This window comes from Mesoplodon mirus, assembly GCF_964341445.2.
Source record: "Mesoplodon mirus genome assembly, chromosome: 12".
NCBI classification, from domain to species: Eukaryota; Metazoa; Chordata; class Mammalia; order Artiodactyla; family Ziphiidae; genus Mesoplodon; species Mesoplodon mirus.
The window spans coordinates 65,808,339-65,832,196 of NC_138988.1; the positions used below are offsets into that span (position 1 = coordinate 65,808,339).

At 43.2% G+C, this 23,858-nt stretch overlaps 1 protein-coding gene across 2 annotated transcripts in view; it reads right to left on the minus strand.

The window, feature by feature from the left end:
* The window catches only part of LRRC1 (leucine rich repeat containing 1), a 129,520-nt gene that overhangs the window by 81,870 nt on the left and 23,792 nt on the right, over nucleotides 1-23,858 (minus strand). For both annotated transcript variants that reach the window (XM_082638175.1, XM_082638176.1), the window contains exon 2: nucleotides 2,530-2,647. In XM_082638175.1, coding sequence (XP_082494301.1) covers nucleotides 2,530-2,647 — 118 coding nt within the window. The remainder of the gene's footprint in view (nucleotides 1-2,529; nucleotides 2,648-23,858) is intronic.

The window sequence follows — 23,858 nt, forward strand, 5'->3', positions numbered from 1 at the left end:
GAAGTCCAACACCTGCAGAAGGAGAGGTTGAAAATGAGGGGGGGAGAAAAGGAGGGTAGGCATCCCGGGGCGATAGAATACTGTGTGACCTGACACGACTACAGTGAAAGCTCACCTCCTCTTATCAACATGCTGGAAGGCATAAATGGACACGTGGAAAGAGGCACGTAGCCCTTCTTTCTTCCTCTGAATATCTGAAAAGACACAGCTGATGTGGAATCTGGTCAAACTGGCCGCTGACAATGCTGAATTCCCACAGAGCATCTTTTCCCATCAGAGTCAATAATAGGACTGCAACCTTCAAGCTTTATGCGTTCTCTGCTCCCAGATAATTAAAGCCAATACTTCTCCTCTTTCTCAAGTATGTCTGGACCCCTGCTTCTCTTCCTTCCTAGTGCCAATTTCAAAATGACTATTTGATTTCTTGGGATTGTGTGATTTCAGCGACCATTTTTCAAAGGCACTGCTTCCTTGCAGAGTTCATAGCCAGCCAGTCTTTACAACAGAGATCATCACTAAGACAAGAGAAAGCAGTTTCAATCACATACGCCTTAGGTAAGGGAGACGACGCAGGACAGCCTTAGAGGCAAGGCTGGCCTCGGAGGCCCGCCCCCTGCCACACTGCAGTGTGAGGGGACGCTGCCCATCGACAACTTCTGCAACGAGGGCAGGGCCGCGCTCTGTACTGCTTGCCACCCCTGTACCAGGGCAGCCAATACCTAGGGTGCCCAGTGACCAGGAGCTATGGCTTACGGTTGGCTTAAAAAAGATGAGTTGGGTCAACCAGGCCTCATTTAGAAATGGCAGCCAGATACCACAGCAAGGGCAGAGGCCCAGAAGTGCATGGTGAGAAACCACAACAAACCGGGTCTGCAGAGGCCAGTTCCAAAGAACAGAGCACCCATAAACCGAAGAGAGATGCCAAGAAACCACTAAAATGGTGTCAGATGTGGACTCCGGGGCAATGCTTTTAGCAAGTCAGCTCCACCCCACACCCCATCCTTACCATCAAATCCCTTTTACTTAAGCAGAGCTGACCCCCCTGCAGCCAAATAAGCCATTGTAAACAAGCCTCCCAAACTAATTCTTTCACTCTTTCTAGCACCTGCAAGGGAAGAAATAATTCTCATGACAAAGGTAGATGCTATATCAAGAGCATATGGCTTGGCCTAAAGACAGTTTCCAATGGATGGGATCTGAGAGGTGGTAGCAATTTAAAAAGTGGAGGGTAGGGGCTTCCCTGGTGGTGCAGTGGTTGGGAGTCTTCCTGCCAATGCAGGAGACACGGGTTCATGCCCCGGTCCAGGAAGATCCCGCATGCCACAGAGTGGCTGGGCCCATGAGACATGGTTACTGGGCTTGCGCATCCGGAGCCTGTGCTCCGCAACAGGAGAGGCCACGGCAGTGGGAGGCCCATGTACCGCAAAAAAAAAAAAAAAAAGTGGAGGGTAAAATCATTCTTTCTTCACCATGTTTTCAATCAAGTACTGATTATTACTGCTGCCTTATAACAATGATCCACAGGAAAATACTGTTATCCGGGCCTTGGGGTTTCTGCAGAGGACATCAGATTAAAAGAGCCAGACCTGAGGGTCACTGAGAAGGAACCTACAGATTTTTGTAGGAAAGCAAAACAAAACACAAAGCGGGTGGGTAATAGGAGAGACAGAAAAGGATTATCATTTTTATAAACAATAGATTACATATGGGCTTATCCTCAGGACATTAAACCGGAGTTCTTGCAAGGACTGAATTCCATCACTAAAGACAGGACCCCCTGGGAGCTGCCACTTTAACTTGAAGTAATTAATCAAACATGCTCCAACAAGCCATGGGACCAGGCTGCCCAGGGAATGCTCTAAGGGCTATAAAACCCAAGGTAAAACCAGGGTACCCATTTAAAAGTGAAAGGTTAAACAGGATATAAACACCCTGCTAGGGCGTTCACTTAAAAGGAAGCAACATTACAGTGAAATCTGAAAATCAAAATAAAATCACAAATATGCCACACAAATAATTCAAGTGGGCAGACCTACCCGGGGCCTAATCAGAACTGAATGAAACTGACAGAAATATCTGGACGGCAAGCAGGTCTGTTCACTGCAGCAGGGAGACAGATTCTCAGGGGAGCAGCCCAGGCAACCAGGCCATAGCCAGGAGAAACCAACCCTTCCCTAGGGCGCTTTCCCTGCCACAGCAGTCCCCCGAGATCTGGAAAAATGACCATACTAGCAGCCCTCAATGTCACCTCCAATCAAACAAGGGGGCAAGCTGCGGATTTGCCAGTCCGCAGCTCCACCGCTGTGAATCAGACTGAACCCACTTTGAGAAAGTTATCGCCTAAAAACTGTCATGACACTTTGGGTAAATACATACGAGGTGACTAAAGTATAACAGCATTAATTTCATCCCAAAACATATACATAGCTTTCCTCCAAGAGTTTTTATCCAGCCATATTTACTAAAAATTGTAAGCATCAGCATCAGAAGAGACAAATGAACAATTCAAGTGGAATCATTTTTTCTTACCATTTCGGGACACGTCAAGTTCCACCAGCTGCATGAAGTTTGCTATTTCTGGAGGGAGCCGCTGAATTTCGTTATCGCTAAGTCCAAGCTTTCGTAACTTGACTAGCTGGAAAAATTGCTGAAAGACAAAATAGTTTCATGTAGGTCTCACATCTATTTGCAGTGTAAACTTTTTGCCCAATATGAAATTTAAAACAATATGTCTTCTAAAAAATTAGTGACGATTGCACCAATGTCAATTTCCTGATTTTGATATTGTACCAAAGTCATGTGGTGATGTCACCAACAGGGTAAACTGGGTACACAGGCCATCTCTGTGTACCATCTACAATTATTTCAAAATTAAATTTTTTTAACAATGAATAAGTAACTCAATGAAAATAGTAATGACTCCTTTATATTATCCAGTAGGTGGCCACATTTTCTACTTATGGAACCTGATATGAAATCTGCAATGTTAAATAAAGATATTTGAAAATTAGAGTAAAACATTTCTTAAACATTTTTAAAAGAAATTACTGTGCATCAGAAAATATATAACATTTGGAGGAGAAATGTGTGGAGGAGAAAAAAATTATTTTTGGCCAATCTAAAAAAGAGCCTGCACTGGATCCTTCCATTAACCATGGCACACAGAGGTGCCTTTTGTGCCACACCCTTTAAAAACAGTACTAAAATAGCATTAAAGGAATTTATAGGGAGATGGATATAGATATAAAAAATATGAAATAAAGTCATGAAGACAATTCAAGATGAGAGGGAACGAGAAGCAAACTAGACATGCAACAAAATCCTTGAAGCTAGAAAACAGATAAATTAAATGACAGCTAATGAAAGAATCGATACAAAGCTGAAATTTAAGCCTATGGAGTGAGTAGCCAATAGGAGATTAGGTCCAGGTACCTCTGAAGGAAGGAGAACTGCTTGAAAATGGATATAAAGACAGTTAGGCCCCCATAACCCCTCCTCTCCCCTGCACAATGAGGCAGGGACTGGAAATTTCCCCCAGAAGAGCTGACTGTAAGCACAGCTAAGGGCAGGGGTGAGGCACCCAACTGGAAACAGGGGGAGGGGGTCAGAGCCTGCTCACTGAGATCCATCCCCTTCTCCCTGCAGCCAGGCTCCCAGGGGGGAAAACAGACAGACTTACAGACACGGATTATACAATAGGGAAGCCCCAGGTTACAAGCCCCACCCATGCACTCAGAGCTTCAATTCTTTCCTTTTTTACTTCAAGTGCCTGGATCTCATTAAAACAGAGCCAAGGTTCTCCAGACACTTGAGGAAAGCCCTTTACATGCAAGAGAGTGGGCACCCACACACATCTCAGAAGAAACAAATGTGATGTACGGAGCAGGAAAAACTTCACCAACCAAAAAAAATATAATTAATACCCACAGAGAAATAAGAGGAAGTGAACAGCATGATGCCATAAGAGGCAAGCTTCAAAGAATAAACTCTCAGAAATTAAAAACTAGTGCAGCATCAATATAAGAATCCAATAAAAGAGATGAAAAATAAAGTTAACAGAAATCCCTCAGAAAGTAGAAAAGAAAGACAATGAGGTGGAGAAACGGGACAGAAAAAAATAGGAAAATTAGATGATCAGTCCTCAAGGTACTATATCCAATGAATAGGTATTCCAAAGAGAAAGAAAACACAGGGACTGCAGAGCATGAGTTTCCAGTTTGAAAGGGCCCAACACGTGGACAATAAAATGAATGACACAAAACACATAGGGATACCAAGGAATATTATAAAAGTTCATTAACTCCAGAAATAAGACGATTCTAAAAGCTTCCAGAGACCAAGGGGTTGGAGGGGGAAGGGAGGTCATAACAAAGGATTGGGAATCAGAATGGTGCTGGACTCAACAGCAACCTTGAAAGTAAGAAGGCAATGGAGCAATGCCTTCAAAATTCCAAGAAAACATTATTCCCAACCTAAAATCACATACCCAGCCAAACTATCAATCAGGTATGTGACAGAATAAAGACATTCTCAGACACGCATGGTCTCAAAAAATTTATGTTCCTTGGACCTTTCTCAAGAATCCATCGAGGGACTTCCCTGGTGGCACAGTGGTTAAGAATCTGCCTGACAACGCAGGGGACACGGGTTCGAGCCCTGGTCCGGGAAGATCCCACATGCCGCCGGGCAACTAAGCCCGTGCACCACAACTACTGAGCCTGTGCTCTAGAGCCCGTGAGCAACTACTGAGCCCACGCACCACAACTACTGAAGCCTGCGCACCTAGAGCCCATGCTCTGCAGCAAGAGAAGCCACCACAATGAGAAGCCCGCACACCACAACGAAGAGTAGCCCCCACTCGCCGCAACTAGAGAAAGCCCACGCACAGCAATGAAGACCCAATGCAGCCAAAAATAAATTAATTAAATAAACAAATTCATTAAAAAAACAAAAAAACAGAATCCATCGAAATGTGGAAGTATTGGGTTGGCCAAAAAGTTCATTTGGTTAGTGACTATGTTGTTCAATAAAATTATTGGTGAAAATGAAAAATGTGTCTCTTATTTTCACTTAAAACCAAATGAACTTTTTGGTCAACCCAATAAATCTAAAAGGAGGAAGATCTGAGATCCAGAAATCAGAGAATCAACAAACAGAGACAAAGGACAAAACAGTGAAGGAATTCCAAGATGGCAACCGAGCAGCAGGTCCCAAGAGCAACCTGTCTATACTGAAGAAAATATGGGGCTCCCATAAAAAAAATTAAAAATAAAAACACATGTGAGGGGTTATCTGACATGTTTGGGAGTATCAGGAAGATTTATTTGGTGACAAATTAGAAACTGAAATAGAGAAAACAAAGCAAGTAAAAAAGGAGAGAGTTATTAATTCCAGAAAAAATACAGAGTAAAAGAAGATATAGTCATAATATAAATATAAAATTTGGTTATGAACAATACTTATACAGTCATAATATTTTAATATTTATGTACTGTCAAAAACAAAATTTATATTACGTCAATACTGAGAGGATGGGAAAGAAACTGTAAGTGCTAAAGACTCATCTTCCATAGAAGGAAATCAATAAATAACTAAAAAGTGTGTGTTGCGGGGGAGGGGGAATCAAACAGTAAAATCAAGCCATTTAGCAATGTGGAAGCTAATGTCAATAGAAATATCCCAGAGCTGGGGGTTCGCAAAAGCCAGAAATTGGAGTGGGAGAGGGGGAGGGCAAGAGGCTTATTGGATTTTTTAAAAATTATTTGCATATATTACCTTGCTAAAAATAGAAATTGAATTTACAAAGGAAAAAGTCTCTACTAAGATAACAGGGTGCTCCAAATGATAGTTGCGAAGGATGCTAACATTTAATAAGCTACATCATTTCTTTTCCTTTGGTAAAAGGGATTGTAACTTATACAGTCAAAAAGAAGGCATCGTCTTTGACAACCAGTTGGGCAATACACAAAACGTAAAAAGTTTTTCAAGTCCACTGACATCATAACAATACTTTTGGGCATCTATTCTCTTAACATAATTGAAAATAAGAAAAACCAGCTACGGTGCACAATATGTCTTTGCATTCTTATCACTACAAATGAAAAGCACGTCAAATAAGGGAAATGATTAGCATGTTATTAATAACTCAATACCAAGCAAACAACAAAAACAATTACTGTAAAGACCAGAGAACTTGAAAAAGATTGGCAATGCAAATATAATTTAAAAAGAAGACAAAATGGCAGGTACTCTATGGAAAAAAGCACGTGTGAATGTTGAGAAGGGAACAGGGGGAAAAAAAGTTATGCTAGGCAACAAGGGAAATGCATGAACAACTTTATTTTTTTAACAAAAAAGAAAGATGTTTTAAAATAAAACGAACTATGAATCTCAGCAAATGAATGCTACCAATTAGCTATATATGACAATGAGCGTGCTCAACAAAAGGACTAATCCTCTGGAGTTCTTTAATCATAGGGCTGAAATTTAATTTCTTAAGGAAAGGTATTGAAATTTCTTTATGTGGGTTTTACTAAGGCATTAGCTGACACAAAAGCCATTCAAAAGAGTCACATTTGAATAACTGAGCTTATGCCAGTTGTTCAAAGAGTCTGACAGTTTAATAATGCATCGATGTGTTTACTCAGGCATGAAAAGCTCACTTTGTTTTCCAGGAAAGGCATAACAGCAACAGCACAAAAACCATCACCAAATTCATACATTCAAGGACCGCTCAGAAATAATACAAGGAACCAAGTCAACCAAGGACTTAGATCTACAGTGAATAATAAGCTAGTTTTATGTCTGTGGAAATGACAACCTGCAAATCCCAACGTCCAATAGAAATCCTAATTTAATCCTAATCCTAATTTTAAATCCTAATTTAAAGCAAGCACATTTAAGTTTTGTTCTGCATATTAAAAGCATCCGCAAAAAGAACCTGTCACAAATACTACTTTATTCAACTGGGGATGCACATACCAGATGGAAAAACAACCCTATCTGACAGCATCCCACAACGAAAACAGTGATTCCTCAATCCTTCCCTCATTATCCTGATGGGATCTTAGTTTGGTGTCCAAATGCTTTAAATTAACTACATTCTATAAGATAGACACAATGCCACTAAGACTGATTAAACCTTCAAGTTTTCAACTTCCGCAGATCATCATGGAAGAAAACTCCACAAGCTTATAAACCCTTCTGCCTTCTCTCTGAGATGAGCCAGGGCACATGAGGAACAATTCCTGTAGCCCTCTTGGCAGGATGCCTCAGCAGGGTGATCATGTGACGGGGTACACAGACACCATTCTTCAACCACACCATGTTGATTACAGCACACTGGCCCACTTAGAGCACATTTTGTACAATGACATGGAAAGAAACCCAAATTGCCTTGGCTTGCTTTGCTACACCACAGTCTTCTTATAGCCACCATTGTTTTTAGTAGATACAGAGTCTTTAATCTGGTTGAACAGAATGTTTCTTTTTCCCATTCTCCATTTCTGGCAAGATTCTTTTTCCTTCTCTTGATAGTATGAGTTCCTCTCCCTTCTTCTTAGGAATACTCAGTCCTAAGAGAGCTGTGTCCATAGCTATCACTATATGGCCAATGATCAATTGTCCCCCACTGCCCAAATGTCCCCATAAGGTGGAGAAAACATGAACCACTGTTACAGATTCACCTGGGGGATGACAATATAAAGAATGTTATTAAACTCCTGAAAAAACTGTTTGAGCTGTCATGACATCACATTTACTCACAGACTTCCTTCTGGGGGTCTTCTAACCTTTCAACTAAATTTGACCCCTTTCCATCCTACATAACTCTCATCACATCCCTACTCCTGTCCCCAAAGACCTGAACTGCTTTTGTGGTCAACCTCCTTGGTAAAGATGTTGTAAAGCAATGGTTCTAATCTCCAGGTGAGAATAACACTTGTTACAATATTTATCATTTGTATCATCTGGCAATGTTCCTTTCTACGAGACTTACAAAAAGTAACTGTGACTTTATTACCCAGAAATTCTACTCCTAGGTATATACCTTATAATTTTTTTTTAAACTCTCACATATTCTATTCCAGAATATATACAAGAACGTGGTTGGCAGAATTGTTCGTAATTGCCCAAAACTGTAAATAACCCAAATACCCATCAATAGTAGATCTGACAGAGGTATATTCTTGTAATAAAATTTTTCACAGCAATGAAAATGGAAGCTTACACTTAGTCATAGTATGGAGAAATCTAGAAATAATATTCAGCAAATGAAGCCAGACACAAAAGAAGGCATACTGTATTATTCCATTTATATAATGTTGAAAAATCACCAAAACTAAACTGCTTTGTTAGAGATACATACAGAGGCGGTAAAAAAATATTTTTTAAAAAAGGCAAAGATGTGGTTACTATTAAATCAAGTTAATGGGTACCTCTAGGTGTGAGGGAAACATTATGATCAGGAAGGTCATGCAATGGGCATTAGGAGGCCTGCCAATGTTAAACCTTCTAAGCTGAGTGGCAGTAACGAGTATTCATTTTATAATTTGTTATATACTGTAAGCTGTACATTTATGCTTTATGCACTTTTCACTATACGTGAAATATTTTTATTTCACAATAAGAAAAGTCTTTTTAAAGTTTTAAACTACTTACTAATCAGGAAGAAAAAATACCAGACAATTAGCACCATGACATCAAATTCTTTAACTCATCAGAGTTAATGATAAGGAAAAGCAATGGCATTATGTCTGGAAGAGGAGGAGAAATAAAACGACCAATAGTAACCAAAACAACGTTAGAATGATCATTCTGTAGCCATTATGATATAGCTGTCAACCTTTACTGAGGGATTCTCTGTGCTCAGCAGTGAGCTAAGGACTTTACCTGGATCACATACTCTAGTCGTCTCAATGTCACCACAGTGCTAACACCTACATGTATCAGTCAGCCACAGCTGCATAACAGACCATCCCGAACTTAGTGACTCAAAAGCAACATGATTTTTTGAAATTTCTCACATTTCCGTGGGCTTGCTGGGCAGTTCCTCTGCTGTTTTCACCTGAGCTCACTCATGCAATTACAAGCAGCTGGAGGGTCAGAAGGGCTGGAAGACCACCCTGGCCTCACGCTTATGGTCTGGCAATTAGTGCCAACACCCAGCTGGAGCGCCTCTGTTCTCCACAGGTCTCTTTCCTCTCCCTTACGATTGAGTGGCTTCTTACATGAAGCTCTCTGAGTAGCATTCAAAAGGGACAAAGAGTCTGGGAGGACTCTTGGGGCCAAGACCTTGAAATTTGCACCATGTCATTTCAGTCCATAGTCAGGGGAGTGGAGAAATAGTCTCCACCAGCAGATGTAAAGAGCAGCAAAAATCACACTGAAAAGAGGCATGGGAGGGGAGAAATCTGGTAGATTAAATGGTCTACCGCAAAATGAGGTAGGGGCCTCAGGGGTGCTACAGAAGAACACATATAAAAACTGCACAGATTATCCCAGAAAATTCTATGGTTGATCACAGAGTAATGATTTTTCCAAAGGAAATTTAAACAGAAAATATAATAATATACTGAATAAACTTTGGTTAAGACATGACTTTTGATACATGAGAAAGTTAGGGATAAAAGGAAAAGCCCAAGAAATATTCACAGAATAGTTAAAAGATCCATTGGCTAAAGCAGAGAATTCAAATAATCATATCCCATGTCCAGAATTTGAATTTGAAAGGGTTTCAGCAAACACTCAAAAATAAGAACTATTGATGAAATAAGCATCAATAAGATACTTTTTCTAGTATGTTTTAGTAAAGAGGGATGAAATGGTAATGTCCCCAGGTGAATCACTTGACTTCCCTGGTCCTCTGTGTCCCTGTGTAAAAAATAAGCATTAAATGATCGAAGGGTTGTTTTTAGTTCTAAAAATACTAGGACTGCATTTCAAAATACCTTCAATGTACCATAAGAAACATGAAAATCCTATTAACACGCAATACAATAAGCATGCAGTTAAAAACGCATAAAATTACAGAAAGTAGATTAGTGGTTGCCTAGGAAACGGGAAATGACTGCTAATGGGTATGGGGTTCCTTCTGGGGTGATGAAAACATTCTAAAATTAATTGTGGTAATGGCCGCACAACCCTGTGAATATACTAAAACCACTGAATTCACTTTAAATGGGGGAATTGTATAGCCTGTGAATTACATCTCAATAAAGGTGTCAAATCATGCACAGAATTGGTAGACAATAAAGAAGGAATCCCTTTTGGTAATGAAAGACTAAGCTAGGAACACAGAGACATTTTATTTTAAATTGAAGTATAGTTGATTTACAACGTTGTGTTAGTTTCAGGTGTACAGCAAAGTGATTCAGTTATATTTACATATATATACACACATATATATATGTTCTTTCTCAGATTCTTTTCCATTATAGGTTATTACAAGATATTGAATATAGCTCCCTGTGCTAGGTCGTTGTTGGTTATCTCTTTTATATATAGTACTGTGTATCTATTAATCCCAAACTCCTAATTTATCCCTCCCCTCCACACCACTTTCCCCTTTGGTAACCATAGGTTTGTTTTCTACGTCTGTGGGTCTATTTCTGTTTTATAAATAAGTACAATTGTCTCATTTTTTTAGATTCCACATATAAGTGATATCATATGGTATTTGTCTTTCTCTGTCTGACTGACTTCACTTAGTATGATAATCTCTAGGTCCACCCACTTTGCTGCAAATGGCACTATTTCATGCTTTTTTATGGCTGAGTAATATTCCATTGTATACACGTACCACATCTTCTTTATCCATTCATCTGTCAGTGGACATTTATAATAGGTTACTTCCATGTCTTGGCTATTGTGAACAGTGCTGCAATGAACATTGTGCATATATCTTTTCATATTAGAATTTTCCTAGACAATTTTATTTAATCAAATCCCTATATGCACCAGTGAGGTAAAGTTTTTTATGTTCAGTTCACAGATGAGGAAACTGAGGTTTCAGCAACATTTCATGGCTCCCTGATACTGCTGCTAGTTAATAACATTCTTTCAGGCATAACAGCATTGGAGGATCACAGCATAATAAATTTTCAAGTAACTGGCAAACAAAAAACATTTGTGAAACTATATTCTAAAGAGCTAAGTGAAACAAAGTCATGGGAAGGGGAAATTGGGGCTAGGATAGGTGTTACACTAAAATGTTGCCAGCGCTGTAGGAAAGAAAAGAACATGCCAACAAGCCCTCATGGCAGGGGCGCTGTGGCCAATTCAATCCAGGCAGAGAGAGCAGACGTGAAAGAGAAGAAATCTAGACAGATAAGAAAGTGAGTAACTTCTAGAGGATCTTGGGCCTGGAGAGGTAACTCCAGATAAAGCCTAAGGCCAGGGGAAAGGCTGAAAGAGACAGGAAACCAGGAGACAGAATGTGATACAAGTTTATAATACGACAGAGCAAAAGGGGCACATCAAGAAGAAAGGCTTGGTCTACTTTTGGAGGCAAAGGAGGAAACATCACCCAGCAGCAGGGCAGCCCGGGTGGAATTCAAAAAAGACTGACTACACTGTCTATTCAACTGGCAATTCGAATTTTCTGAACGATTTTCAGATAGATATAGAATGGGATTCAAAAGAGAGTCACAAATACTAAAGAATTTGAAATGCTGATTCACAAAATGGGAAGCTTATATCCACACACTACTGCGTGGGCCAGGGTACAGATAATAAACATGAAATGAGATAACAGGTTCAATCCATTCAGTAAAACTAACCGCTTCCTCTATAATGCAAAGCAGGGAGAAATATATTTCCTTGCCCACTGATTTGCCCATAAGACAAATAAATGAGACAGACCACAGGGAAAAAAGTCTCCTGTTCTAAAATACAATGTTTAATCGGTCCCTGATTGAGCAGCACAGGTACCCTTTCTTTTGGCAACAAAGAGTGTGGATTCTTTTCCTTGCGTGGCCCTAGAAAGTCACAGGCAAATCAAAGTTCAGAGAAGCAAATGAGTTTCCCACTGAGTGCTGACATGTATACTTGAGCATTTATAATAAGGATGTTTACTTTGCTTGGAATATTTCTCTTCCCAATTTTTCTGTCTCTGGTCTCCACTAATCATTTTACCCTCTCTCATTTGCTAATATATGTTCACACTTTCATGGTGTTTTCATTACATTATCAAGCTGGCATCATGAATGAACACTAACAAGGATATGAATACCTCAAGGGTGCACCCCTGGGAATTAAAACAGCTCAGGTGTGAATCACTTAGAAAAATCATAAAACCAGGAATGCATCATTTATGGTGCTATGATCAGAAGCCTGGATGAGGCTGGGACTAGTATTGCAATGGCTTGGAGAAGAGAAACCTTCATTGAAAGTACAATGGATTAGGACAGCGTTCCTTTACTGAGAACCTGAATGAGGGGAAAGCCAGGGTCATTGGAGGGCAGGCTGATGGCACAGAGAGAGAATGGACAGACTTGGACTGAGCAGGAGTGGTCCAGCATGGGAAGGGTCAAACGTGCCATGGTGAGAACAAGATATCAACCTGAAACACTAACAAAGGGGAAGGATTAAACACAGGCTGGTAAAGTCAAACAATGAACTATTGTTTGGCCATTAAAAATGTTTCTGGAGAATGTTTAATAATACAATAAATCCAAGTGTTCTAGGGCTATGGAGAAACAATGTAAAAGTGCATAAACTATACAATCCCTATTATGTTAAAAAATATAATATAGTTTTAGGGAAAAAACTACTTTAAGGGCTTCCCTGGTGGCTCAGTGGTTGAGAATCCACCTGCCAATGCAGGGGACACGGGTTCGATCCCTGGTCCAGGAAGATCCCACATGCCGTGGAGCAACTAAGCCTGTGCACCACAACTACTAAGCCCACGCTCTAGAGGCCACGAGCCACTACTACTGAGCCCATGTGCCACAGCTACCGAAGCCTGCGCGCCCTAGAGCCCACACACAGCAACGAAGAGTAGCCCCCGCTCTCTGCAACTAGAGAAAGCCAACATGCAGCAACGAAGACTCAATGCAGCCAAAAATAAATAAAATTTTAAAATTAAAAAACTTTTTTAAAAAACAACTTTAAAAAGGTAAATCTGCTGAGAAAAAAAGAACTTAAATTCAATGATTAAGGATCACTCAACTTTGGGGTATTGATATTTTGTACCACAGAAAACCAAAGACTATTTATCTGAAAAAAGAGTTGTTTGTCCTTCAAACTTGAACCAACTTCAAGCAAAACTTGAAAGGAAGGAGCTAAAACCAGCTTACATACAAAAAAACAGCTCTTCCAGCAAGAAGTCAAACAGATATTCAATTCAGGTAATTAAAGTGGTTTTTCTATTATATTTTGACACAGGATTTTGAATAAGGTTGAATTTTTCACACATTGTACTCACGAAGGCATGACTCATGACTCAAATGGAATAAAACTGTGTTTGGGGGATGTTTTGGCTTAGATTCAATACAATTTATCCAAGCTAACAAGCAGTAGCAAGCACTACACAGAAAATGTGCCTACCACGTGCAGGGTTTTGAAGTGGAGGAAAAGATGATCAAACAGGTGTAGTCCTTAATCTCAAGGGACACCCAGGGGCTGACACAAACAGGTAGATCAAGTAGTTAAAATACAAGGGAGAAAGTGCAAATCATCACAAGTGAGGCTCAAAATACTAAGAAAGGATAATAAACGTCTTGTCAGAAACTACATCTATTATGCTCCTTCAGGTTTAAAAGAAAAAAAAAGGTCCATTAGGCTATTTTATGGTCAATCACACCACACCAATAAGATCAAAGATTCCTATGAGACATCACTTAAGAATGGATTATTCAGAGAAACTGTTAAGAAGATCGTTTCTGGGGCTTCCCTGGTGGCGCAGTGGTTGAGAGTCCGCCTGCCGATGCAGGGGACGCGGGTTCGTGCCCCGGTCCGGAAGGATCCCACATGCCGCGGAGCGGCTGGGCCCGTGGGCCGTGGCCGCTGGGCCTGCGCGTCCAGAGCCTGTGCTCCGCGGCGGGAGGGGCCACAGCAGTGAGAGGCCCGCGTACCGCAAAAAAAAAAAAAAAAAAAAAGAAGGTTGTTTCTGAATTTTCTCAGGAAATTCACCAACATTTAGATCAATGCTCTGAGTTCTTCCAGGCTCAGCTAAGAAAAAAGATATGGGCAACACGCATATCTTGGATGAAGAGAATACAGCCAACTGCCTATTCATTAATGTTTTCCATCTTCTATAGTAATAAATCGATAGCACCCCTAGCCAAGGATTGATCTTTCTGGAGAGAGAGCAAGAAATGGAGGAACTCAGTCACTGACACAGCATTTAAAAAAGTAATCTGAGTTACCAGATCACAAGCACTCAAGAAACTGGTAAAGACTCTCTTTTGGTAACCAGAAAGCTCATCAGTACCTCTTTGGCTTTACAATTTTAGAGTAACGACAGGCCTAATTTGTGAGTCTTTTTCTATACAATCTGAACAAATCAGATTGTACTGTCTCATTTCCCCCTGAATATTCTGCAACGTCCCCAGTCAAATCACACGACCAACTCCACGATGCCCCAAATCAGTCTGAGTCCTAAGATGGAGGACGTGTCCATTAGAGAAACTTCACAAAGACTCCAAGCCCTTCCACAAGGGAACATTTTGTTTGGAGATACCACATTGTGAAAACGGTCATTGTGTGACTTTTTGTTACAACATACGCAGAATATCTTAGAATTGTTCATATGAATGTCAATATAAAACGATGTCAGGGTCTGCCGTGGATCTGAAGCCTGAAGAAGTGTGAAGGTCAACACAGCACATCCTGGGCTATCATACACTGCTTGCCCAGTGCCCTTTGTGCCACACTTACCTTTAACTGAGAAAGGGAGCACTGGCTTTACTCTCTGGTTGGCATGACAGCCCGTGTTTGATCCGATGCTGACAGAGGATATAAGGTGCCGGGGCAAGATTCAAGGCCCTTAATAGAGAAGGGGTTGGGATACCCAAAGGAGGAGATGCACTGAAAACAATGCACAGGACGTTTGATTGTAAGGGAGGAATTTTATTTTTTATCCTTTTTTGTTTTAATCTATTTTTGGCTGCTTTGGGTCTTCGTTGCTGCACGCGGTCTTTCTCTAGTTGCGGCGAGCAGGGGCTACTCTTTGTTGCGGTGCACGGGCTTCTCATTGCGGTGGCTTCTCCTGTTCCAGAGCATGGGCTCTAGGCGCACAGGCTTCAGTAGTTGTGGTGTGCGGGCTCAGCAGTTGTGGCTCCCAGGCTCTAGAGCAGTAGCAAGCACTACATAGAAAATGTGCCTACCACGGCTCAGCAGTTGCAGCGCACGGGCTTAGTTGCTCCGCGGCATGTGGGATCTTCCCGGACCAGGGCTCGAACCCATGTCCCCAGCATTGGCAGGCAGATTCTCAACCACTGCACCACCAGGGAAGTCCCAGGGAGGAATTTTAAAATGCCCATCAATGTGATTTGAAATAAATTAAATCAAACCAAGACAAAAACAATGGCTCCTAATATTCTAAGGTGACATATAATGGCACTTTGGGTGCACGCTCATTATAAGTAAAGGGAAAGAAAAGGACTTTATCTCTTATCCTCAATAACACTTAAGGTGACCAAACTGTTATAAACCACTATCGAGAGATTTTTGAAGGGTGGGGGAGGGACCTGAGTCACCAGTAAATCTGATGTATTTCCACCCAGAATCTGTGTCCAACAAACTGCTGCAGGGGCTGAGCCCTGTAGCGCTAGTCATCACAGCACCATATTTATTCTGGAGAGTTTGTTTCGAGGAATTGCCAAAGGACTTTTCCACAAGAGGAGGGGGCACATCATCGAGTAACAGAGTAAACTCAAGAGAAGAAATAACCCAACATGGGACGCACATCTGCTGAGGCCCCACAAGACTCCAGACAATTTAAACATTGCAATTCGGTCTTTGCATAGATGAAGAAGTCACTGTTAGGCCCCAGCCAGATTTCAGGCATTTAGAAATATAGTGATCACTGTCAAATTTAATAGTGCAGAAGGGCTTACCTTGCCCCCCAAACATTTTCTAATATATTCTAAATATGCATGAGCTACATGTCCTTTGGCATCCATAATCACAATTTAAGATTAAAATTGCATAATTCAGGAACTTTAGGATAAGGGTGTCTCTCCACCTAGATAGGCTTGGGTTCCAAAGTGTTTCTAGCTCCTATGAGAGTGGCCTTGCATCTTCAAAAGAGATCATCTCTCGTGTTCAAGCTTCTCACACACACTCAATGCATACTGTTTCCTACCAGCTGCCCCAAACAGCTAAGTGCAAAGCAAGATGGAAAGACCCGAGAGTAGATTCCCTGGCAACTCCCACACAGTTATGCAAAAACACAACAGAGCACCTGCCGATCCCTGCATTTTAGCTCCACAAGCTGAACGAGATATTAAATTCTAATATTAATCCAGATGAAGAAACACAAGGCCTAATTCTGAAAACTGTCTGAACTGCCTACCGCGTAAGGAACAAGAGAAACCCTCAGTGTCTCCCAGAACATGCTGCACCCCCATGGTCTCCATCTGAGTAAATGCTTTGTGTGTGGAGAGGACAGGCAAAGCTCTCCCCCAGCCACTTCTTTAAGCTGCTCTTTTTGACATTCTTTAGATTTTATTGCTACTGTTTGCCAACAACCTTGGTCAGAGGCCACACAGACATTCCTGGTGTTCGTTCAACATTGGAACGTACAGCGGTGCTGGGTGGGGACCCGAGGCTGCCCCATCAGCCACTCCACTTGTTCAGCTCAGCAGCTAAGGACTCAGCTCTTCCAACGTCACCAAGCCCTACAGAGAGGTCCCCGCAGTGTTCTCAAGCCGCTGACCAGCCGCCTCCTTGGGAGAAGTGCTTACTCAGTTCATTACCTCAAGAGTTCTGAGTCGGAAACCTCTTTTCGGCATGTGACCAAAAAGAACATTCGAGAAAAAGGGAACTCCTGGATGAAACCCAAAGCAAAGTAGGAGAGACAGCACATTCCTTCAGCTCCTGGACCCCAGGAAACAAGCAAGACCTCCCAGGGGTCCAGACACAATGGCATGGACCATCCCCCGTAAGTCCTTGAGGCAATTTTCTGAAGTAGCTCCAGGGTCCCAGTAGCTTCCATGCTACCACTTCCCCAGCCCCCCAGCCCCCCAGCCTCCAACTCCCAGCCCTGAGTCCAGCTTTTTAGCCAGATGTGTCTAATAAAAGGACATCAGGTCATCCCTTCATCCCTGTCATGGAATCCCATCAGCACCTCCCACCCACCCCATCAGCACCAACAGGGGCTGACCCCGACCCAGCACCACTTTCTCTCTGGAAAGCATCTTCCACAGCCTGGCACTGTGGCTGACTAAGCATCAAAGATTTGGGAAGAGCATCAAGTATGCATAGGTCCAAGCAATTTAAAATTAAAATGCTACATGACCAGAGTAGACTTTGAAAGTCTAATTTCAAAAAGTTTCAGCACTTCACTTTTCACCACAGTAGCTCTAAACTAAACAAAAGATGCCTCTAAGGTGCCAGGTACTAGGCTAGGGGCTCTGTAAACATCACCTCACTTAATCTTAAAAACCACCCTGAGCCTGACAGCTACCAGGATTTCACAAATATTGAAAGTGCAGCACAGGGAGGGTACACACCTGGGCGCCATTTACACAGGTGTGTCAGTGCCAGGATTCAAACTCAGGTCCAAAGTCCCTACCTGTCCACTATAAACAGCAAGGCCAAGAAGCATTGTGGAGTCCAAAGTCTGTAGACCTGGCTCCCCAAGTTACTGGCTGGCTGTGTGACCTCATGCAAGCTGCTTAACTGCTCTATGCCTCAGTTTCTCCATCTGTAAAAGGGGGTCACAATAGTACCCATCCCTCACAGAAGTGCAGCGACAATTATATGAGTGAATCGAGGTCAAGTATGTAGAGCAGTGCCTGGCATATAAGAAATGGTTAATAAATGTTAGCTATAATTATTACTATTATCTCACCATAAAGCACTCCCTCTTATATATCCAAGCTACTAAAACTTTTCAAGTGTAAGAAATGTAGATCCAGTTAGAACATCTTGCTGCCCTTGGATTATACTGTTAGGATGAAGCTAAGTGCTAAACGAGAACCATGCCCATACATTTCAAGACTTCTGTTATTTTCAAAAGCAGAGAAAGACCACAAACAAAAAGACATTATTACACATAAATCAACAGACTGCTGAGACCAAATGCTTACAGGACCTGGAGAGGTCCTTACATGTTAGTTAACAAGTCCAGTCACCCCAGTCTACCCAGTACTCGAGCTACTATCCAAACACAGCAAGTAAATTCGAAAGCAGTATTTCCTACTCATCAAATCATTGAAAACAAAATAAAGCAAGAGTGAACTAAAACATACATGAAAGGGCTGGAAGGATTTCAGGGAAGCTCAGTGACCTGGCAAGGGCAAAGTCAGGCAAGACTTCAGGGTGGGCTGAGCCTGGTCCTGAGAGGCACACAAGTGGGAGGGGAGGCCAGGAGGCCCGCCCGGGAGGAGGGCTGAGCCCACGCAGGTGGAGACCAGTTCTGGGAAGCGGCCCCGCAAGTGCTGCCTGGCTCAGGCCCGCGGGTGCTGCCCTGGGGCCCGGCTCCTCCAGGCCTGGCCCTGTGATGACCAGCAGCAGAGGCCTGCACACTCCAGATGCCAAAGGGACTCAATTAGGGCTCTGGGCTCTCTTCCAGGGCCCACAGCCTGGGAGTCTAATTATGAGAAAGGAAGGAGAGCGGGTGATGCAACTGCCCACGTCTCTCTCCCTTGGCCTTGAACCAAGAGCCTCCACCTCTCAAACGGGTCAGCTTCCAAACATGTACTTGCAGGTCAGGGGTGGAAGCTCAGAGCACATCTCTGCACACACGGGGGCAACACTGCACATGTGGCCGAGTCTCCGGGTCACCCCACAAGTCTGCTCGACCCCCAGCAGCCTGGATGTGTCTTCCTGAAGCCTCCAGCAACCGGCCACTGCTTACAGAACGAGGCACAGGCCCCGGAGGGGCACAACTGGGGCTCTCCTACCCTGGGCATCTTCTACTAACAGCATCAACATTTTCTATAGGTTTTGGCAGCTTGCGAAGTGCTGCCTCGTATCCCATGCCACCAACAGAACCGCCCAGGGAGCAATCAGTCATTCGAGCTGAACTTGAGAAGGACAATATGGTACGTAAGGCATCCGAGCCACAGCTCACACCCAGCCTCCCTGGCTGCAAGTCTGGTGTCTGGTCTAACCTCTGCCCTCAACTGCCCAGTGGCCTTTCTGACCTCAGTCCCCACACTCACAGCCCCAGGGACTATCATCTCCGCACCAGGCACTGACTGTCTCCAGCACCTCTCCCCAGCTAGCAACAGCTCACTCACCCCAAATGTCACAACCTCTCGGAAGCCTTTTTACCCAATCAATATCCTATAATGAACCTTAATGAAAAAGAATATGCATTTATGCATATGTATGTATAACTGAACCACTTCGCTGTACACCAGAAACTAACACAACATTGTAAATCAACAATACTTCAATTTAAAAAGAACAAAGTGCATTCCTCTCCCACCACATATACGAGATTTGGAACTGATTGCCATTATGAAATATCAATATATCTAAGAACCATACAGACCAAAGGTCTAAGGACAATGTCACACCCTTTCCCATGCATGCTTGCCAGGCAAAAACGAGAACTGCACGAGATACTGGAACAAGCTCAGTACAGAGCAACCAGAAGAGCAAGGCTGGTGATGAGCCCTGATCACACCCCACGAAGAACCGAAAGGGAGTTAGATTTGCAGGGATTGTCAAATAGCTTATGAGTATCTGAAGATCTATCACGTGGTAAAAGAACTAGACTTGCTCAGTATGGCCCAACCAAAGAAAGAAAAAAGTCCCTCTATATATTCAACTAAAATGTGATGGGGTCCTCTGGGGATACGGTGAATTCCCTGCTCAAGCACAGGGCAGATGACTGCTTAGTGTGATTTCCTGACAGGAACTGATGGATTAGATGGGAAGTGGATCTAGAAAGTGCCTGTCTGACCCCGAGATTCTGCAAGTTCAATTTCCCTCGGCATGCTCTTCCTTTCACTCAAAATCTACCCAGGTTCTTAGATAACAGCTTGTGACATGAGCTTTGGCCTGTAATTAGCTAGCACCAAGTACAGTATCTGCAAGAAGCAGCAAAGCAATCTCTCGTTGTCTGGGGTCAGAATTCAGCATCCAAAATTCAAGTCAGAAGGTGATGTCACAGACCCTGGTGAATGAGAAGAAAAATAAGGAAGCACTGACCAAGTCAGGTGGCAAAAACATAGCACGACTTTTCACAGGTATCGGAAGGAAGGAGAAAAGAAAGAGTTTGGCAAGACAGAATCACCAACTTCTCTTCTTCACAAGGACGCGGGCGTCAATATATTAAGTTTTTCACGATAGGATCATGTCCTCCCTCAGGAGTTACAAAGAACTTTTAAAATACGGAATTTTAATTGATTCTTATCAATACTTTCCATGCTAATAGAAGGTTTCTGTTCTGTTTTGAAATCCAAAGATCTGACCTCATAGATGAAAATAGCATTATGAGTGGGAATTGTTACTGAGTCCAAGCTCACACTGCTTGCCGCACAACAGGCCAATAAATCGAGAGATGAGGTGTTGGGGCAAGGAATGGTGACTTTATTCGGAAAGCCAGCAGACCGAGAAGGTGGTGGACTCTTGTCCCAAAGAACCATCTTGCCTGAGTCAGAATTCAGGCTTCTTTTATACTAAAAAGGGAGGGGGTCAAGTCAAGCATTTACTGGTTCTGGTCAGTCTCCAGAGGGGAGGTGTTAATTCCTCCCTTCCTGTAGTCATTCATTCACAGGTGGGCCTGGTCAGGACGTTTCCTGTGAGCTAAACAAAGGTATTTTAGCTGGACGCTCATTACCTGGGAGGCAGGGTTCCCAGACATGGGCCATTATGTAGAATTTAAGCTTATAGGCAACATCCCTTTAGTGATTAACTTGTAATGGAATACTACGGTCCTTCCCTAGTACAGAATAGCACGTCCAGGTGAGGCACTGTGATGCCTCAGACCAGGAGCAGGCGGGCCACAGCCTTAAGGCTGGCGTGATAACCCCAAGGATCACAGGAATGGAGAATTCGGAATCTGACCTTGGGAGATGCATCCTGGCATCCAATCACCATCCTTAAACTGGTGATGGCTGAGCTGGAGAAGCCAGAGAGTACCTCACACAACCGCACCTGCTCAAGCCCTTTCTAGCACCCAGAGGCTCCCACCTAAACTGGGCTCAACCTTCCCCACTGCCAGGAACACACTCACGTCTCCCAAGAATACACACGTGGATTACACGTCTGCAAGGACAAGAACAAGAAGAAGAGAGAATGAATTCTTTGTGTAGCCATTCTTCCCACCCATTATAAAGAAGCACATTCCACTAGGACTGAGGATGCAAACAAGAAGCGAAAGGGCATTTAGTTCTAGTCAATGAGATTTTGGTACTTGGCCAGGTGGCCATTTGTCTACTAATCCTGAGTGAACCACAGAAAACTGAACAAACCGCTCCTCCGTCCACGAGCCCGGCAGGACCTGGATGCTGCCCAGCAACCACCCGAGTGCTGGCCAGCCGCTCGCCCTCCCCAGCGCCTTTAGGAAGACACGCTTTCACTGCTCCAGGTCGCTTACCTGAGAGCACAATGGAGATGCCAACAGTGTTTCTGGCTCTCAAAATGCCAAAGTCACCTTCCTGATTAGGCCACAGCAAGACACAGAACAAGCCTCGTCCTATTTCTCCCTGACCTCTTCCAGTCCGAGGGTGGACTTCGTTCAAGGGTACTGGCTCTAGCTTTTTGCAGGCCTTTATTTTAGTGTCGCCCATTTGTTTGAACACTCAACAAGCAAGTTTAAACCACATTCCCTGCTCTCTCACTGGTGTTTGAGTCTTTGCTGCTGCTGCGTCTTCCCCAACTCCTCTGCAATTTTCCTCCCTCAATTGCTGTGTTCTTCTTGTCAAGGAGCCGTACCCCTCACCGGCCATCTGACATTTGAACGGTGGATGCACTGTTCCTAACAGGACCTAGAAATATACAGCTGGATTAAGAACCAAGAGCAAACGGTCTCTCAATCCATGACAAGTGCAGTGATTATATTTTCTTTCACGAGTTTTAGTTCAAAATAATTACTGACAGAAACCTAAATATGTTTGACACGCTCCATTCAAAAAGGAAAAGAACAGAATGGTCTCACAACGTTGAAAAGAAATTTTTTTTAATGTTTTAAAAGCCTAGCATTAGAAGGCAAAGCATTAACCTTAGAGTCTTTCCAAAGTCAGCCTCTCAATGGGCCAGAACAGTTACTGAAAAAAATGTCCCCTTTACAGCCGTCTTTAATAGCACAGAGGTCTGCACAAAATCTGAGAAAGGCAGCCAGGGCCCGACAACCTGGAAAAGAGCAGAGAAAGAAAATGAAGATGGGAAAAGCAAGTGGTGACTTCTTAGATGGTCATCGGGACCATCCAGCATTCTCAGAGTAAATGAGGATACGAAATGGACAGGCACAGCCACCAGGATTTGCGTGGCCCTCGGCGTGGAGGGGGCACTCCTGAGCCTTTCAACCTAGGAGGCCCGGTGCCGAGGGCCCAGGATACTCTCAGGGGCTCAAAAAATTTTTCATTTAAGATCAAAAGAAAAAAAAATGAATATAAGATTATATATCACACTCATAAAATATAGCTGGTAATATTTTTATGAAGGAAGGGGCCCATGAAGGAAAAGTGCCTGCAGCGGGCCCCAGAACAGTCATGCCCGGCTCCGTCCGCAGAGGAAAAGCAGATGCCAGTGAGGCTGGTTACCCAGGGCCCGCGGCAGACACACGGGGACCCAGGGGACGGTGACACAGATGACTTTCTGCAGTGAGGGCTCAACTCTGCAGATTACAACAGGCACAGAGGAAAGGAAAAAAATCATTTTGCTTTCAGTTGTTCAAAGAAAGCTTGGTGCTGGTGACAGATGCTCAAGTGCTCCCTGAACAGCAGAGAGAAAACAAGCTCTGGCACCTGAAGAAAGAGCAAAGAAGCCAACAAGCCCTTAAGGAGCTGCTCTGTGTGGCCGCCACGCTGGATAGGGAAGCACAGCCGACGTGCCCGTAACATCAGTGCTGATGCTGAGTGTGTTGCCTCATGCTTCTCTCCCCTGGTCATATCTACTCCACTTTGAGATTTTTTGTTTCATCAAATTGTGATTTTTACACTCCAACATCTTGCCTTCTTCCTGTAATATTGCATCCTGAATCATCTCCTATGTCTCTAAATAGGGCATCTGGAATTCACCAAGGTATGTGGGAACACCTCTTAGGGTGCCCTGGACCAATGGAGAGATGAGCTGAAGAGAAAACGGGGGGCCGGGTGGGGGATTGGAAACTGGTGGAACAATCTAGGTCAACTCAGAGATTGCTGGCCGGTGGGCATGTCATCTAACTGCAGGAGTGACCACGGGGCACCAGTCAGGCTTCACACTGCGCAGTGCTGTAACGAATGAGTATAAGACACTGATGTTCCTCCACAGGGAGCCTACGACGTGCAAAGCTCCATTCTAGATGCTTGCCGTGCGTGGACTACCACACCCTTATTTATAACAAGACTGGGAGAGACAGAGGTTTCCATTTCATACCAAGGGTAGCGTACAGGATGAAAGTTCACAGGCCTGAGTAATCTGCCGAAGGTCAGACAACCAGCAAACAGCTGAAATCTAAGTTCAGCCCCCAGCTCCACCTTCTTTCCATTTGATGACACATTTTTCTTTCATTTTCAGGGTCCCTGAAACTAGCT